Source organism: Ammospiza caudacuta, chromosome 26 (genome assembly GCF_027887145.1).
Source record: "Ammospiza caudacuta isolate bAmmCau1 chromosome 26, bAmmCau1.pri, whole genome shotgun sequence".
NCBI classification, from domain to species: domain Eukaryota; kingdom Metazoa; phylum Chordata; class Aves; order Passeriformes; family Passerellidae; genus Ammospiza; species Ammospiza caudacuta.
Window position 1 is genome coordinate 6005861 of NC_080618.1, and position 17454 is coordinate 6023314.

The following is a 17454-nucleotide window of genomic DNA, read 5'->3' on the forward strand; positions in this document are numbered from 1 at the left end:
TTTAGGCCTTGATTGGCCATTACAGTTCTGTCCAGGCTGGCTCGTGGTGTGCTTTACTGAGGTGCGTTATGGTACCTTGAGTACCGGATTTCTTACAACCACCCTTTGAACCCCTTTTACAATATAATAACCAAACAGAGAGTACATGCTTAACGATCTATCAACTATTTTACAGCAGTTTTTAACTTATTTTTAACAGCTCTCAGCAGGAGCAGAGGGGCACCGTCAGCACGAGCAGACCCTCCTGAAGGGAGTCCCGGAGGATGAGCTCCCACCACAGACACGGCCCTGCCTTCTCTGAGCTCTCTGTGCCCTCACGGCAGCTCCCAGCCTTGCCCCAGCCTGAGGGAGCGCTGCCCGGAGCTCTGGGCAAAGGTTACGGGGCCGCCACCGGCCCCCGTGTACGGCAGCGGGGACAGAGCTGTGGGAGCGCCTCCGTCTGCTTGCAGCGCTCAGTTTTCTAGGAAAAAGCATGGAACTGATGAACGAGCTGGGAGCGGTGGGCCCGGGGCAGCGCCTCGTCCCGGGATAGCGCCCGGCCCCGGGATAGCGGCGGGTACCGGTGCCTGAGGGCTCGGGCGGTACCAAGTACGGCCGGGGGGGGCCCGCCGGAGGAGCGCCGAGCCCCGGGATAGCGATGCCAGATGTCAGTGCCTGTGGGCCACGGGACAGCGCGTTGTCCCGGAACAGCGCCTTGTCCCAGGATAGCGCCTTGTCCCAGGATATCGCCCGGCCCCGGGATAGCGCCAAGCGGCGGAGCCGGAGGGCTTGGGCAGTACCAAGTACTGCCGGAGGGGGGAACGTTACGTGAGCTGAGGTGAGCGGTTCACCCAATAGAATACGGATGCTTTTGCGCATGCGCGCTCATGCCCTTCTGCGGCCTCCGAGGCTGCGCCTGCGCACTGGCGCGCCCGGTGGCGCCTAGCGGCACTTCCGCCCTGAGCGGAGCCGCGGCGCTTTTGCGACAGCCGTAAGTGCGCGGGGCGGGCGGCGGAAGGAGCGGCCGGGAGCGGAGCGGAGCGGGCGGCGGCGCGATGAGGCCGCAGCAGGCGCCTGTGTCGGGCAAGGTGTTCATCCAGCGCGACTACAGCGGAGGGACGCGCTGCCAGTTCCAGAGCAAGTTCCCGGCCGAGCTGGAGAACCGGGTGAGGCGGGGCCGGGCCGGGGTTGGCGGCGGGCGCGGCGCACGGAGCCGCACACCGGGCAGCGCCTCACGGGCCTGCGCTCGGGGGGCGTTCGCCGGTGCCCGGTCAGGGCCGGTTCCGGGGGCTCCCTGAGGGCGGGGCGGCAGCTCCTGTGCCAGTCTCTGACCGGGGCCGTTCCGGTGCGGGGCGGAATCGGTTCGTGCCCGGTGTCCCCGGGCTGTGCTCGGTCCCGGCGAAAGCGGCGGGTGTGCAGCGGTGAAGCGGAATGTACTCGTTGTGTCTTTATCTCTCAGGTGATAGCACTGGCCTCTCCTGAAATCCTTAGAGGCCTCACAAATGCTGTCCCAAGTACCAAATGCTGTCCCAAGTGTTTTCCTTTTGGTCACCGCTATCAAAAGTGCTATCTGAGGGTGACAGACACACAAACACGCCTTGCTACCCCGTTTTCTTTCTCTGCTTGTTTTTTTTCTCTTCCCCGTTCCTCTGCTGAGGTGTGTTTGGTCAGCATTGCAGCAACACCGAGGCGCTGTGGGTGTGGAGTGTCCTTCCACAGCTCCTGTTCATTTTAACCGCTTTAATATAGTTTAACCATTTAACGCGTTCATTTTAGTGTGTGAATTCCGGTTTTTTCCCCAGTTGAATTGCACAGGCGTGTTGCTCTGAGTGCTTTTGTGTCACTGTGATATTTTCTGAAAAATCCCTTCACCAGGATTTCTTCTCCTGGGAAGATGAGAAGCCTCAGAGAAAAATGTAAATAATAATTATCTGATTGCTTCTCCTGTGTTTGGCTGCTTAGGAATGTGGCCTGGAGATTGTTTGATTAGTTCAATGTGAGTTGTTTTTACTTAATGACCGATCACTATCAGATTGAAGAGTCAGTCACGAGTTTTAATTATTCATTCTTGTTAAGCCTTCTGTTTTATCCTTTCTCTTTCTTTAGTATAGTTTTAGTATAGCATGATATAATATGATATAATATGATATAATATGATATAATATGATATAATATGATATAATATGATATAATATGATATATGATATGATATAGTATAGTATAATATGATATGATATAGTATAGTATAATATGATATAATATAATATGATATAGTATAATATAATATAATATGATATAGTATAGTATAATATGATATAATATGATATAGTATAGTATAATATAATATAGTATAGTATAATATAATATAGTATGATATAGTATAGTATAATATAGTATAATATAATATAATATAGTATAATATAATATAATATAATATAGTATAATATAATATAGTATAATATAATATGGTATAGTATAATACAGTATAATATAGTATAGTGTAGTATAAATATAATAAAATTTAATATAATATATTAAAGCATAGGTGATCCCTGAGTGGAGCTGGATGTCCAAGGGTCCTGCTGAGTTCTGGAATGTTCTCCTGACACCACCTCTTGCTTTCCCTGCAGATTGACAGGCAGCAGTTTGAGGAGACAGTCAGGACACTGAACAACCTCTATGCAGAAGCTGAAAAACTTGGGGGCCAATCTTACCTTGAGGGCTGTCTCGCCTGCCTGACTGCCTACACCATCTTCCTGTGCATGGAGACACACTATGAAAAGGTAGGAGCTTGTTTCCCCCTCCATCCTTGCCTCTTGGTGGTTTTGCTGTGGCTTGCAGTGTTTTGGGGCAGATTCTGTGCAGATAAACCTCAAACATGCTGGTTCTGCTCAGTTTGGGACTTATGGGGTCACTGTGCAGCCACCAGAGCAGTTGTGTGTCAGTTCTCACCTTGGCCTTGCTGTGCCTTTTGTGCTCTTTCATTCCCAGGTTCTAAAGAAAATTGCTAAGTTCATTCAGGAAGATATAATATAAAATATACTAATAATGTAATATTAATATGATATTACTATAATATTATGATATAATATTAAAATAATTATAATATAATATTAATATAAAACCAAGTTCTAAAGAAAATTGCCAAGTTTATTCAGGAAGTTTTAATATAGCATAATATAAGCATTCTATAATATAATATAAACATTCTATAATAGAATGTCAACATCCTAATAATATAAACATTCTATAATATAAGCATTCTATAATATAGAATAAGCATTATATAATGTAATGTAATATAATGTAATATAAGCATTCTATAGCATAACATAACATTCTGCAATATGATGCAAATATTCTGTGATATAATATAAGCATTCTATAATACAATTATTAGCATTATAAGCATTCTATAATAATATAATATAATATAATATAATATAATATAATATAATATAATATAATATAATATAATATAATATAATATAATATAATATAATATAATATAATATAATATAATATAATATAGGCATTCTATAATATCATCATTCTATAATGTAATGTAATGTATTTCTGTCCCTCAGACATGCTGGTACTGCTCAGTTTGGGTCCATGGGGTCACTCTGAACCCTGCACTGTGCAGCCACCAGAGCAGTTGTGTGTCAGTTCTCACCTTGGTCTTGCTGTGCCTTCTGTGCTGTTTCATCCCCAGGTTCTAAAGAAAATTGCTAAGTTCATTCAGGAACAGAATGAGAAGATCTACGCTCCTCAGGGCCTTCTGCTGACAGACCCCATTGAAAGAGGATTAAGAGTTGTATCCTTCTGTGCCTTCTGGTTTGTGTCAGTGAGGCACCTCTGCTCATGCTGGGGTACAGAATCAGTGATTGTTGCTGTTTGTTATGTTCTGGTCCCCAGTCAGGCTTTGGTGTGTTAAGGTTTGGTACATGAAGGTGTGGAACCCAACGTTTGTGACTTGAGATCCTTCCTCTATTCCAGTAACCTCCAGAAATTCTAGTTTTCTCACTGGGGAAAGAAGTGGCCATGTTGGTAGGACAGAAATTGATGTTGTGACAACAAGACCTGGCTGTCTGTTAACGTGCAACCCTCAGCTCAGGTTCTGCTGAAGATTTTCTGTGATTGTCCAAATAACTCAGAGCTGTCACCTCCACAACTCCTTTTTCCTCAGTGTGTTTTCCATTGTGCATTCACCTTCAGCATTCGACTTGAGCAAAAGCATTCTCAGTTTGGTAGGTGACTTTTTAGCAGTATTAACTTTTTTTTTGCTTGGTGCACAGCCTTCCCCAAAATTTATCAGGGGGGCAAGACTCAAACCCACCCAGCACTGAGTTCCTGTGCAGTGCTCTTACCTGATAAGCCATCTCATATAGACTGTTCCCTTTGCTTTGGAGCTCTTGGACCTGCCTTTAAACAGCTAAAATATCAAAAATTTCACCATCTTGATGTTTTTCTGCCTTTTTCTAGGTATGTTTTCATAGTCTCTTTATAGTGTGTTTCCCTGACAGCTTTTCTGTGCAGATTGAAATTACCATTTATGAAGACAGAGGTTTGACCAGTGGAAGATAAACTGTGGAGTCTCAGGTATGTGTTAGCCTTATCTCAGATCAGTCTCAACATCTTTCTGTGCTCAGAAATGTCATGCTGAGAGTTTATCCCACCCTTGTACATAACCAAAGACTGTTCACATAAATCCTGTGTGAACCAGCTCTCTTGAAAATAAAAATATCAGTACTGGGCAGGATGCTGCTTAACCTAGGAGAAATTTGAGTCTTGATTGTATAAATTTGCTAACTTGTGCTATATCATGTCCAAAATTCTTCTCAGGTCAGTAAAATGTGCTCTGTCTCTGGATGTGCTCTAGCATACGGAGACTTTTTGTGTCAGTTTTTCAGTTGGCTGCAGTTCTGGTTATCATGCTGATGTCTTTACTGGTGATGTTTTCAGGTAAAAAAACCCAGCAGGTTTGAAAAGCTCTGCTGAGAGGCTCTCAGCTCTCTTGGTGCTGCCCTCACAAAGTGAGGGGTGTTTGCAGGACTGGGGCTTGTGGCATTTTTTGGGTATTTTTTTTGGACTCACCCATCAAAGGGGGGAGGAATGATAAATTTGACTTCATGTTTTTAGAAGGCTAATTTATTATTTTATTTATTATAAATATAAATGTGTTCTATATGCTCAATAGAATATATATAATCTATATGTTCTATATAATATATATATATAATCTATGTGGTCTATATGTTCTATATGCTGAATATAGAACATATATTCTATATCATATATAATGTATATAATATATATAATGTATAAAATATAATTGTAATAATTATAAATGTTATATACATATTATACATATTATTTATATTATATATTATAAGTATATATAATTATATATATAAATACACCATAAATAAAATATAAAAGAATACTATAGTAAACTATACTAAAGAATAGAGAAAGGATACTTATGAAAGGCTAAAAGATACTAATTAAAAACTTGTGACTCCTTCCAGAGTCCTGACACTGATTGGTCATTAAGTAAAAACAATTCACATGAAACCAATGAAACAATCACAATGTCCAACCACATTCCAAAGCAGCAAAACACAGGAGAAGCAAATCAGATAATTATTGTTATCCTTTTTTCCTGAGGCTTCTCAGCCTCCCAGGAGCAAAGTTCTGGGCAAAGAGATTTTTCAGAAAATGTAACAGGGGCTCGTGGTGATTATATCCAATATAGACCACCAAAATTACTGTCAGCTTTTGGAAAGGTGACACTGGGACTGGCTCCCTTGTGTTTGGTGCTCTGCAGGCCCTGGGATGGGGGAGTTAAATCCAGATTGTTGGCAGTATATGCAGAAAAGAGTGGGGAATATTTATATTTGTGTGAAAAGAAGCAAATAGTACAAGTGTTTGTTTTTTGTTGGGACAACTGGAATTGAGAGCTCTAGGTTCTGCTCACACTGCTCACCACAGCAAGTGGGAACTGCAGAAAGGTTTGTGTAGGGGAGATTTGGTTTGACTTGGGAGGAGTTTTAACCACCTGAACTTCTTTCCCAGATGCCAGCTCACCGGTGGACTCGCTGTACCAAGGTTCCCCTACCTCCTACTTTAGAGCATCATTCCTTTCTCTGCTGCCAGATCCACAGTGCCATCTACTACAAGGACTGACTTCCTCCAGCTGCTCCCCAGGGGTCACCTAGCTGGTCAGCATCCACTTTGCAGTAGATTTGGAAGCAAGAGGATCACTTTTTAGTTTTTGTTTGGTTGGGGGTTTTCTTTTTCTTTCCTCAAGAAAAGGCAGAAGTGGTAAAGCTGTGTTGTCTCCTGAACGAAATGGGGCTCTGAGCCCAAGAGAGGTTTAGTTTTAGTCCTGTAAGTGCAGTGCTGTTTGTCCCTGGTTCTTAAACCCTTCTGTGTGGCAGCTGGGCTTTGGAAAGCTCCAGCTCCAAGTTGGGAATTTCTCTCCAGTTCAGTGTAAGAGTGCAGAGATACACAGAGCCTCTTCCCAGTGAGGAGTGACCCAAGGCAGCATCTGCTGTGCTGGTCCTTGTGGAAAACCAAAAGGCAAAAGTGTCCCTTGAGTTAAAGTCTTGGTTGTCCTGGGGAGAGGGGGCTGTAGGCAGACTTTAACCCTGCTGGTTGTTCTGCCCCTGTGTCTGTGCTGTTGTTGGCCAGGTCAGCCATGGAACAGTGAGCACAGTAAAGTGGATGCTGAGCCAATAAAAATAACAATTCCCACCCTTCTCTGATTAATATGTGAAGTGTAAAACTGTTTCTTTATGGATTTCTTATATATAATTTATAGGAAAACATTGATTTGACAAGCTGTAAGATACTGTGTAGGATGGATTTCTGAATTGTGTTTCTGGCACTCACTGAGGAGTGGAGCTGTGCATTCCTCAGCATCCCCGTGCGTTGCTCAGCAGAACCTGCACGAGTGCAGCTCCCCTCAGTCCAGGCTGGCTGAACCCCTCCCCTTCCATCCTTTCCCTGTGTCCTGGTGTGGGGGCCCAGTGTCAGTGGCCAGCTGTGCAAGGGACTCAGGAGTTCAGGCTGGAGGGGCTGGCTTGCTTGCTGGTGGTGCTGCAGGTGCTAATACTGGATGTGGAACTCCAGGCTCATTCCTCAGCCACTGGGGGAGGGGGTTGAGATTTGATTAATATTTTCATTGTATAAATTTGCTTTTTTTCTAAACTGTAACAGTGTTTGCCTTTCACAGCTGTTGCAATATTGGCAGAAGTACTGATGGATCAGTAAACCTTTTCTTAAACTGTGTGCAGGTGTGTTGTGGCAGCGGGGCTGGGGGTGACTCTGGAGTGCTGGGCTGGGGCTGTGCCAGGGCTGGGGCTGTGTCTGTGTGTCCGGGCTGTGCCCCTGTGCCCAGGCTGGGCTGGGGCTGTGTCTGTGTGTCCGGGCTGTGCCCCTGTGCCCAGGCTGGGCTGGGGCTGTGTCTGTGTGTCCGGGCTGTGCCCCTGTGCCCAGGCTGGGCTGGGGGCTGTGTCTGTGTGTCCGGGCTGTGCCCCTGTGCCCAGGCTGGGCTGGGGGCTGTGTCTGTGTGTCCGGGCTGTGCCCCTGTGCCCAGGCTGGGCTGGGGGCTGTGCCAGGGCTGGGGCTGTGTCTGTGTGTCCAGGCTGTGCCCCTGTGCCCAGGATGAGCTGGGGGTGTGTGTCCGGGCTGTGTCCCTGTGTCTGGCACTGGGGGCTGTGTCTGTGTGTCCAAGCTGTGCCCCTGTGCCCAGGCTGTGTCCCTGTGTCTGGGCTTGATGGCTCTGGATCTATCAGGGCCAGTGCCCACCTGGTATTGGGGGCTGTGCCTGGCACTGGGGCACTGTCCCTGTGCCTGGGCTGTGTCCCTGTGCCCCTGTGCCCAGGCTGGCCTGGGGGCTGTGTCCCTATGTCCCTGTGTCCGAGCCCCATGGCTATTGGGGCTATGCCTCCATCGTGGCCTGTGGCCACCTGGTGCCTGGCCGGGGGCTGTGCCAGGCTCTGTGACTATGGCTGCAGCAGGTGGCAGTTGGCACCTGGCGCTGGGGGCTCTGTCCCTGTGTCCAGCTCCATCATGCCCAGTGCCCACCTGGTGCCTGGCTCTGTCCCCGAGTCCATGGTCTGACTCTCTCATGGCCAGTGCCCAGCTGGTGCCTGGCTGGGGGCTGTGTCCCTGTGCTGTGGCTCCATCATGGCCAGTGCCCACCTGGCACCTGGCGCTGGGAGCTGTCAAACCTGCTGAGCCCTGATTGGCTGAAGCAGCTGCAGCTTCCCTGCGCCTCCTCATTGGCCCAGAAGTTGCAGCTGGACGCCGCTCCCTGATTGGTGGAGGCGGCTGCAGCCCGAGCCAGCTGACTTCCAAAACAGCTGCATCCGCCTTCTGATTGGCCGGCTTCCTGCATCCGCCTCCTGATTGGCCAGCTCAACCCGTTTCCTGATTGGTTGAAAAAGCTCGCAGCCAAGAGCCGTACCCTGATTGGCTGAGAAAGCTGCATTTCAATCCGCTTCCTGTTGGCCTAGCACCTTCAGTCTGCGTTCTGATTGGTTGAAAAGGATAGCTTTTTTCCAATTCGTCTTCTGATTGGCCGGAAGGAGGAGCTGCGGCCCCAGCGCGTTTCCCCATTGGCCAAGCGGCCGCTGCGCGTTTCCCCATCCATGTTCCCGGGCTGCCGCGCATGCGCAGAGGCGCGGCCGTGCGGGTGATGGCGGGAGCGATGGCGGCCGCGGGCGGCGGGGACTCGGACGGGGAGAGCGAGGAGCTGGTGCTGACCCCGGCCCAGCTGATCCAGAGCCTGGAGCAGGTACCGGGGCTGCAGCCACGGGCGGGGCTGTGGGGCGCTGGGGCTGAGGGTTCCCTCGGTTACACTCACAGCGTGCCTTCTTTCAGGCCTGGCTCAATGAGAAGTTTGCTCCGGAGCTGCTGGAGAGTAAACCTGAAATCATCGAGTGCGTGGTGGAGCAGCTGGACCACATGGTAGGTGTGAAAAATGAGTATTTGTGATTGGCTTTTCGCAAATATTAAAGTGAATATTGTATGTGTTGTGTTAGATAGTGATGCTGTGTTAATTCTCTTAAGTCGTGTGTTAAATATAGTTTTAGGTTGTAACAAAATGTTAAAATAGAAACTGTGCTATGTAAGATGCTTTTTTCCTAAAGAAAGGACTCGTAGTGAGATAGCATCCACAGGACACCTGAATATTTCAGAGAAAGAGAATTTATTGCTCCATTATCAGGAGAAATGAACTTTTCCTGGCTCGCTGGGGCAGAACGATGCTGTCAGGATTATGAGAAAGAAGTTGACGATGACCAGACAGAATCCTGTGTTTGAATGGAATTTATGCATCATGGATGAGGTGCATGAAGATGCAACAGGCTGTTGCTTTTAAGGGTTAATACCCTTTAACGTGGGTCCTTTTTCAGGCTTATTTTGCCCAGAAAGAGGCACCTGGACTGTTCATAACTCTTTCTTTCTATTGTCTCATATTGTCCTAATCCAAATTGCCCAAATTATTATTACTCTAATTGTATACTATTTTTATAACAATTTTATTGCTGTTAAACTTTTAAAATTTTAAACCAACTGATTGGCATTTTCACAGTAGGTGCTCCTGGCTCGGGTGGGGTTTGGGCAGCCCTGCTTGCCTGAGGCTCTTTGGGAGTGCTGGGCTTGTTTGCTCCCCTGCCCCTGAGACAAAACTCTGAGTTTCTTCTTTGAGCTTGCCTTGGAAAGGGGCTCAAGTACACAAATTACATTTTGATGACCCAAAGTATGCTAAAGGAGGCAGTGAGCTTTGGGTCATCAAAAACAGCCTTAGTCTGGGCTTGTGGGTTCTGTGTACAAAACTTGTCTTCCTCTGTTATTTCTTTGATGTTTCAGCCATTGAATTTTAATTTCTTATTGCTTTTTTTTGTAGGAAGCCAACCTGAAACGGGCCAAGAAAGGAGACCTGAAGGTCAGTGTGCATCACATGGAGATCGAGAGGATCCGTTTCGTGCTCAGCAGCTACTTGAGGTGTCGGCTGGTGAAGGTAACACCGTGCAGCCCAGAGGGGAAAAAGGGGCATTTCAGGGGGATTTCACCTACACAGGGCCTCCTGCCTCAGCACAGCATTTCATTAAAGTGTCTTCTCTGAAGTGTAACTCAAATTAATTTCTTAATTTGGTGTTGTAATGCAGGAAGATCACAGCAGTGTTGATGACAATATTGTGAGTGCTGCTGGCTTCATCTGAGCCTGGGCTGGCACAGCTGAGCGTGTCCCACTCCTGTCCCTGTGTCCTTGTAGCTCGGTGATCCCACCTGGTGTCACAGTTACTTCAGGAGCAGGGATTTGGGCAGCCTGCAGCTCCTAGGGAATCCAGTGGAGAGTGGGGGTTTAAACACTGAACTGGTGAGAGATCTGTGTCATCCTTCTGGGTTGTGTTCCAATATCAGATAGAGAAGTTTTTTCCCCACATCCTGGAGAAGGAGAAGTCTCGAGCTGAAGGGGAGCCCTCCATTCTATCACCAGAGGAGTTTGCTTTTGCTACAGAGTGAGTAGGTTTTCAATGTACCTTCCTCCCCTTTTATAGATTAGAGAAACTTACCTGGGTGGTTTTGCTGAAGTTCTTGAGACTGTGAGCAGACAGTCTGAAGTAAGAATCAGTGTGTCTTACCATGAGGTTTCCTTGTGGGCAAAAAAGGAACTGAAAATGACTTTGAGTCAGCTACCAGGGTAGGCCAAGGGCCTGTCTTTGGCTGTGCCCATGGCCTGAGGATGAGAAGCTGTTTCTTACTCTTGTTTTGAGTCAATACTCTTCCTGCAGATTTGTATTTGATTAACCAACTCAATTCTTCAATGGTTTCTTTCAGGTATATGGCAAACACAGAGGCTTACCTGAAAAATGTGGCCCTGAAGCACATGCCACCTAACCTGCAGAAAGTGTCTCTCCTGAAGTCAGGTGAGTCTCTCCAGACTCCAGGGTAATCTGAAAATTGTAAAAGCAGGTGAAAGCGTGGGGAGAGCTCCAGGGAGCCCCAAATGTAAGGGCCAAGTCCTTGAGTTGAGCAAAGATGATGTGATGGTCATGTTGTAACACGGCTCCGTGCTGCTGCTGTCAAGTCCTGCCTTGCACTGAGGCTGAGCACACACGTCTGGTTACAAGGCTCTGGTGTTCCCTTTGTTTGTCACCTGTCAGAGCCCTTGGTGCCCTGCAGAGGAATAGAAATGAGGGCTGAGCTTGTGCTCCCAATGTTTTGTCTGCAGTCCCAAAGCCCAACCTGGACTCCTTTGTGTTTCTGCGGGTGCTGGAGCGGCAGGAGAACATCCTGGTGGAGCCAGAGACGGATGAGCAGAGGTAGGGGGGCATTTCTGTGTGGGGTACAGGTGTCCCTGTGTCAGTATCACTGTGTCTCAGTGTCCCTGTCTCAGTGTCCCTGTGGGCAGCAGCAGCTCTCACCCCTGTTCCTGCAGGGAATATGCCATTGACCTGGAGGAGGGCTTGCAGCACCGCATTTCTGTGTGGGGTACAGGTGTCCCTGTGTCAGTGTCACTGTATCAGTGGGTGTCCATGTGTCTGTGTCCCTGTGCCAGTGTCCCTGTGGGCAGCAGCAGCTCTCACCCCCTGTCTCTGCAGGGAATATGCCATTGACCTGGAGGAGGGCTTGCAGCACCACATTTCTGTGTGGGGTACAGGTGTCAGTGGGTGTCCCTGTGTGTCAGTGGGTGTCCCTGTGTGTCAGTGGGTGTCCTTGTGTCTCAGTGTCCCTGTGTCTCAGTGTCCCTGTGGGCAGCAGCAGCTCTCACCCCCTGTCTCTGCAGGGAATATGCCATTGACCTGGAGGAGGGCTCGCAGCACCACATTTCTGTGTGGGGTACAGGTCTCGGTGGGTGTCCCTGTGTCTCAGTGGGTGTCCCTGTGTCTCAGTGGGTGTCCCTGTGTCTCAGTGTCCCTGTGCCAGTGTCCCTGTGGGCAGCAGCAGCTCTCACCCCCTGTCCCTGCAGGGAATATGCCATTGACCTGGAGGAGGGCTCGCAGCACCTGATCCGCTACAGAACCGTGGCCCCTCTGGTGGCCTCGGGGGCTGTGCAGCTCATCTGAGGGGACAGGTAAGCACCTGCAGGGAGGAGCAGCTACAGCTCCATCTCCCCTGCCCTCACCACCACAGTGGGGTCCCTGTGGGGCTGCCTGGGGGCTGGGTCCCCTCCCGGGGCCACATCCCCAGGTCCATGGCAGGCAGAGCAGGGTGGCACTGGAGGTGGGTACACAGTGTTCATGGTGGGTGTGAGGTTGAGGGAAGAGATGAGGATCTGACTCCGTATTTCAGAAGGCTTGATTTATTATTTTATGATATATATTACATTCAAACTATACTGAAATAATAGAAGAAAGGATTTCATCAGAAGGCTGGCTAAGAATAGAAAAAGAAAGAATGATGACAAAAGCTTCTCTCTTGGACTCTCTGTCTGAGCCAGCTGACTGTGATTGGCCATTAATTAGAAACAACCACATGAGACCAATCCCAGATGCACCTGTTGCATCCCACAGCAGCAGATAACCATTGTTTACATTTTGTTCCTGAGGCCTCCCAGCTTCTGAGGAGGAAAAATCCCAAGGAAAGGATTTTCCATAAAAGATGTCTGTGACATTGTACCACAGAGGCATTCACCACCCCCACAGCTCATCAGGCTCCTGATTGCCTGTGACATGCCCAGCAGACAATCCTTCCTGTGGCATTCCTGGCTGAGGGCAGGCTGTGTCACAGGGAAAGCTGCAGTGTGAAGCTGCTGCACTGCCTTTTTTAAGAGCAGTGGCAGATGGCATCACTAAAATGGATCAGCTGTGGTCATGGACTCAGGAGAAAGTAGTTTCTGCTGTGTGTCACCTCAGTACCCTCCCTGCAGAGGGTGAGGGGCTCTGGTACACTTTCAGGTTGCACTGTCAGACCCCCTTGTGCAGAAACCACTGCTGAGGGAAGTTCACACAGTTCATTTTTGCTGGTCACACAAAGCAAAAGCTTTGGGAAGCTCACACAGTTCATTTTTGCTGGTCACACAAAGCAGAAGCTCCTCTGGCAGTGCTGCCCCATGCAGGACAAGCCAGGGTGTTGTGTGGTAGCTCAGAACCTGTGGCAAACAAGGGCTCATCAGGGCAGGGTTTCTCTTTCCTACATGAGGAGTGTCTGGGGAGCATCTTCCTCTGCAAAGCTGGGGGTGACACAGGGCATCTTGTAGTGTGAGTGGCTTTGCATGTGTGGTTTATAGTCTTCCTAATTAATCCATTTAGGTAAAGAAGATTCTTTTCAAGTATAGACATTAAGAGGGGGCTGGGTTTAATCCTGAGGAATCAGTAGCATGTTCCTCTGGACAGCCCTCCAGGAAGGGCTTGTGAAGTGTGTATTTACAGCCAGACAACTTCACAGAGGTGACTGAAGCTTCCAGACAAAACCCTTGTTAATCTGCCGCTGTGGAAGCGTGCTGCACAGGATCTGCCTGAGGAGAGTGCAGGTGGCACCTCTGCAGCCTTTCTCCTTGGCCCTGTTCAGTTTGAATGCTTGTCCTGACAGCTTGTGCTTGTCACATGGCTGCAGCAGCGTCAGGGGCATCTGTCCTCTCCTAGGGGCTGAATTTACCTGACCTGATGGTTTCCAGAGTGCCTGTGGTGGAGCTTGCAGCTGTGTCTTCATTCATGGCTAGGGAGGAGTATTACAGCGTCCTGAGTGGGTTGCTGCTGGTGAGAGAGATGGTGAATCTTGTATCTTGATCAGAAGGCTTGATTTATTAATATATGATATGATACATTATAGTTATACTAAAAAGAATATAGAGAGAGGTTTTGCAGAGCTGCTAGCTAAGCTAAGATAGAAAAGAATCCCAAACAAAGTTGTGTCCAGGGACTCAGTCCCCTCACTTGCCCTGGTGATTGGCCCTTAATTATAAACATAGAAAATGAGCCAATCAAGGTGAATCCTATTGCATTCCACAGCAGCTGATAATAATTGTTTACCTTCTCTTCGGGGGCCTCTGGCCTCCCGAAGACGCAGAAATCTGAAAGAAAGGATTTCTGTGGAGAAATGTCTGCGACAGAGGAGAGTGCAGATGGCTGAGATCAGTCAGGCTGCAGGTGAGAGTCACTTGTGGCACACCTGAAAATGTCACCTGAAAATGCTGTTGTGTCCTTCCAAGACTAAATGCACGGACATTTGTGTAACTGCTCACACTGCACCTCTGCAGTGTGAGTTTGAGGGGCATCTGTCTTCTCCTAGGGGCTGAACTTTACCTGAGTGTCATGGTTTGACACTGACCTGATGGTTTTCTGAAAATGCCGCCTGGTTTTGTGTCCTTCCATGACCAAATTCCCGTGTAACATCTGTGGAACTGCTCACACTGCACCTCTGCTCTGTCTGGGCTGGGGGAAGGAGAAATGTCCAGAACTTTATTGAGAAAATGATGGTTTTGGATTGTTCTTTAAATGGAGGAGAAGACACAGCAGGGCATCCACTTAATCTGTGCTGCTGGGAGAGAATGGGGAGAGTAGGGGCAGCTTTTCCAGTGTCTGTGGGTTCTGCTGTTGATGTCAAACACATTCCTTGTTCTCTGCTCTCCCCTGGGTGGAAATAGCTTGGGTTTACTCTCTGGACACAAAGCAGGTGGATGGTGAAGAGGTCACAGGCAGGGCACTGATGCTGAGCTGCAATTTCCCTGCCTGAGCCAGAACTGCTCTCCTGGGGCCGAGAGAAAGGTGGGACAACTTTCATTGCTAGGAAGACTCATGTTTGTGTTCTCTACCCTAGGTTGGGGGGTTTGCACTGTCAGCCCAAGATGATGTGTTCAAAGCATGTTTTTGCATCATATTTTTGCCAGCTGGGCACTGGGTTCAAGCTCACTTTGGCCAATCTTGCATTGTGCTGCAGACATGGTGGTGAAAGCCATGTAGAAATGTTGGTAGGTCGGTCAGCTGTGTCATGAGCTGATGAAAATCTGTGCTGTCAGCAGGAGCAATCAGGGCTGCTTAACATAAATGGCTGGACAGCTCTGGGGAGATTAGCAAGGAGAACAAGGCAAGGGTGATCTGCTTTAGGTGACAGTCTTTACTGTCAAGGAGTCACATGTGACCTGAACAGTGAGGGTGATTTTCATTAGAGATGTCAGGGACACCACGTTATCTCTTGCGTGTGAGCAAATTTCCTTCTCAGTGCACACATCCAGGGTAAGAACTTCTGAGCTGGTAGAGCATGAGCTGGAGGTCTGGGGTTTTCTTAGACACCCTGGAAATAGCTGTCTGTGGAGAAATATAGGAGAAGGGGTGTATGAAAGCAATTCAAGCCTCCCCTATTAAAGCCTGGGTGAGAGGAACATATGAAAGTCCAAAGTAAGAGGAAAATATTGAAGTCTAGGTTTGAGGAACATGTTAAAGCCTAGGTTTGAGGAACATGTTAAAGCCTGGGTAAGAGGAACATATGAAAGTCCAAAGTAAGAGGAAAATATTGAAGTCTAGGTTTGAGGAACATGTTAAAGCCTGGGTGAGAGGAACATATGAAAGTCCAAAGTAAGAGGAAAATATTAAAGCCTAGGTTTGAGGAACATGTTAAAGCCTAGGTTTGAGGAACATGTTAAAGCCTGGGTAAGAGGAACATATGAAAGTCCAAAGTAAGAGGAAAATATTAAAGCCCGGGTAAGAGGAACATATTAAAGCCTAGGTCTGAGGAACATATTAAAGTCCAAAGTAAAAGGAACATGTTAAAGCCCGGGTAAGAGGAATGTCCCCCTTTCTCCCAGAGCTCACTCCCGTTGTTGATATTGCACAGCTGCTTCTCCTCCAAAGGCACTCGTGTTTTTCTGGTACCAGGGCCCATTTTTGTGCTGTTCCCTCTCCCCGGTCCCGGTCCCGGTCCCTCTCCGGGAGTAGCGCAGCCCCCCAGGGGGCGGGGCGAGGCGGCGCAGCGCGCTCCCATTGGCCGGTGGGGAGCGCAGGGCGGCGCTGATTGGCCGGGGCGGGGTGTCCCGGCCGCGGGCGCTCCCACGGCTCCATTGATGCGGAGCGGGCGCGGCGGGAGCGCAGCGGAGCGGGCGGGACGCGATGAGCTGCGGCGAGTGAGCGGGGCCGGGCCGGGTGGGACGGGGGGCTCGCCGGGGCCGCGCCGCCTGACCCCCTCCTGTTGGTCTCTAGGCTTTTCCAGGTGTGCAGCGGGCGGGCTGTGGCCCCGCCAGCCATGCCCGTGGACCTGGCCGTGCGGCTGTGCCTGAGCCATTCGCCCCCCATCCGCAAACTGCTGAACTCCTACGAGGAGCTGCGGGGCAACCGAGGCCGCAAACCCCTCCGATCCTGTCTCAACCAGAAGCTGAGCGCAGAACCTGAGCCAGAGAGGCGAGACAAGGGCTCCAAGGGCCAGAAGAAGAAGCAGGTTGTGTTTGCTGATATGAAAGGGCTCTCGCTGACAGCTGTCCGCTTCTTCTCAAAGATTGAGGAGGACCTCTGCGATTTGCAGCATGCCCTGTCAGACCTTGCTGGTTTCAGACCTAAGAAAAGCCCCCTGTGGGAAGCGGGCAGGTACGTGCTGGACTTCCCACAGCCGTCTGCAAACTACGTGGCTTTCAGGAACAGCCTGCACAGCAACTTGGTGTGCCTGGAGAGCTGTGTGATCCAGGGCCGGGCTCTGTCAGGGACAGTGAAGGTTCAAAACATCGAGTACGAGAAGAAAGTGATGGTCCGTATCACCTTTGATGGCTGGAAGAGCTTCAGGGACGTCCCTTGCCAGTACATGCACAGCACGTACGGCTCAGCCGACACGGACATCTTCACTTTTGAGCTTACCCTGCCCAAACCATCCATTTCCCACAGGGGTGCAGAGTTCTGCATCTCCTTCCAGTGTGGACAAAAGACCCACTGGGACAACAACCACGGGAAGAACTACAAGATCTGCCAGGTGGGCGTGATCCGCCCTGCCTCCTGTGCTGTGAAGAGCGCCAGCAGGGCCTGGGAGCACCTTGGCACCTCTGGGGCTGCTGCTCTAGTGCTGTCTCACCTGCAGACCTGGCGGCATTCAGAGACCCAGGCTCCTTATTGGTAGTGTGGGGACATGGAGGTGCCCTCCCAGTCCCTTGGGGAGGGGTCAGCTGCAGAAGATGCTCCTCACATTTTTGTTAGCTCCTTCGTGGCCTGCTGCTCCATGAGCAGCCGCCAGTCACTGCAGAAGCTTCTTCGCTTCTTGCTGCTGCTCCAGCGGCTGGAAGCTGCTGCTTGAAGCAACTCCTTCGTGTAGGTTCTCAGGGCAACACGAGAGTAGGGGCAGGGCTGCGGGCTGGGAGCCAGGCCGGGAGCCGCGGTGCCCGGTGCTGCCCAAGTGCCTTGTGTGGAGGGAGGGGGCACCATCCTGGCCTCCCGAGAAGAGCTCACCGCGGGCTCGCTGTGCCGGGAGTGGGTGCCTGCGGTGGTTGGTGCTGTAACGGGGAGTTTATTATATAATAAAGTGACGGCGTTTGGCGACTCCTGC

At 49.4% G+C, this 17454-nt stretch overlaps 3 protein-coding genes across 4 annotated transcripts; all 3 read left to right on the plus strand.

The window, feature by feature from the left end:
- The first annotated feature begins 944 nt into the window (after nucleotides 1–944).
- On the plus strand, nucleotides 945–7275 carry GOLGA7 (golgin A7). Its single transcript, XM_058820202.1, has 5 exons — nucleotides 945–1145; nucleotides 2610–2762; nucleotides 3695–3796; nucleotides 4519–4581; nucleotides 6058–7275. Exons 1-4 carry the CDS (start codon nucleotides 1035–1037, stop codon nucleotides 4564–4566), a joined length of 414 nt encoding a protein of 137 aa, XP_058676185.1. The 5' UTR covers nucleotides 945–1034; the 3' UTR covers nucleotides 4567–4581; nucleotides 6058–7275.
- Nucleotides 7276–8597: 1322 nt separating this feature from the next.
- On the plus strand, nucleotides 8598–16255 carry GINS4 (GINS complex subunit 4). Of its 2 annotated transcripts, none has more exons than XM_058820230.1 (8): nucleotides 8598–8785; nucleotides 8872–8958; nucleotides 9899–10012; nucleotides 10417–10514; nucleotides 10834–10922; nucleotides 11228–11318; nucleotides 11966–12070; nucleotides 16131–16255. In XM_058820230.1, exons 1-7 carry the CDS (start codon nucleotides 8660–8662, stop codon nucleotides 12060–12062), a joined length of 702 nt encoding a protein of 233 aa, XP_058676213.1. In that variant the 5' UTR covers nucleotides 8598–8659; the 3' UTR covers nucleotides 12063–12070; nucleotides 16131–16255. The 2 variants fall into 2 exon arrangements, with proteins under 2 accessions (XP_058676213.1, XP_058676214.1); XM_058820231.1 differs by lacking the exon at nucleotides 16131–16255 and adding an exon at nucleotides 15810–16011.
- On the plus strand, nucleotides 16174–17419 carry LOC131568245 (protein phosphatase 1 regulatory subunit 3C-B-like). The gene has a single exon (XM_058820229.1). The coding sequence runs from the start codon at nucleotides 16174–16176 to the stop codon at nucleotides 17029–17031; it is 858 nt and encodes a 285-aa protein (XP_058676212.1). The 3' UTR covers nucleotides 17032–17419.
- The last annotated feature ends 35 nt before the right edge of the window (nucleotides 17420–17454 follow it).

What these genes read in the sequence shown, in the direction of transcription:
- GOLGA7 (XM_058820202.1), top strand. Translation starts at nt 1,035, where the DNA reads ATGAGGCCGCAGCAGGCGCCTGTGTCGGGCAAGGTGTTCATCCAGCGC. An exon ending in TGGAGACACACTATGAAAAG is followed by an intron (nt 2,763 to 3,694) that starts GTAGGAGCTTGT and finishes TTTCATCCCCAG; the next exon opens with GTTCTAAAGAAAATTGCTAA. An exon ending in TTGAAAGAGGATTAAGAGTT is followed by an intron (nt 3,797 to 4,518) that starts GTATCCTTCTGT and finishes TTTTCTGTGCAG; the next exon opens with ATTGAAATTACCATTTATGA.
- GINS4 (XM_058820230.1), top strand. Translation starts at nt 8,660, where the DNA reads ATGCGCAGAGGCGCGGCCGTGCGGGTGATGGCGGGAGCGATGGCGGCC. An exon ending in TGGAGCAGCTGGACCACATG is followed by an intron (nt 8,959 to 9,898) that starts GTAGGTGTGAAA and finishes TTTTTTTTGTAG; the next exon opens with GAAGCCAACCTGAAACGGGC. An exon ending in AGTGTCTCTCCTGAAGTCAG is followed by an intron (nt 10,923 to 11,227) that starts GTGAGTCTCTCC and finishes TTTTGTCTGCAG; the next exon opens with TCCCAAAGCCCAACCTGGAC.
- LOC131568245 (XM_058820229.1), top strand. Translation starts at nt 16,174, where the DNA reads ATGCCCGTGGACCTGGCCGTGCGGCTGTGCCTGAGCCATTCGCCCCCC.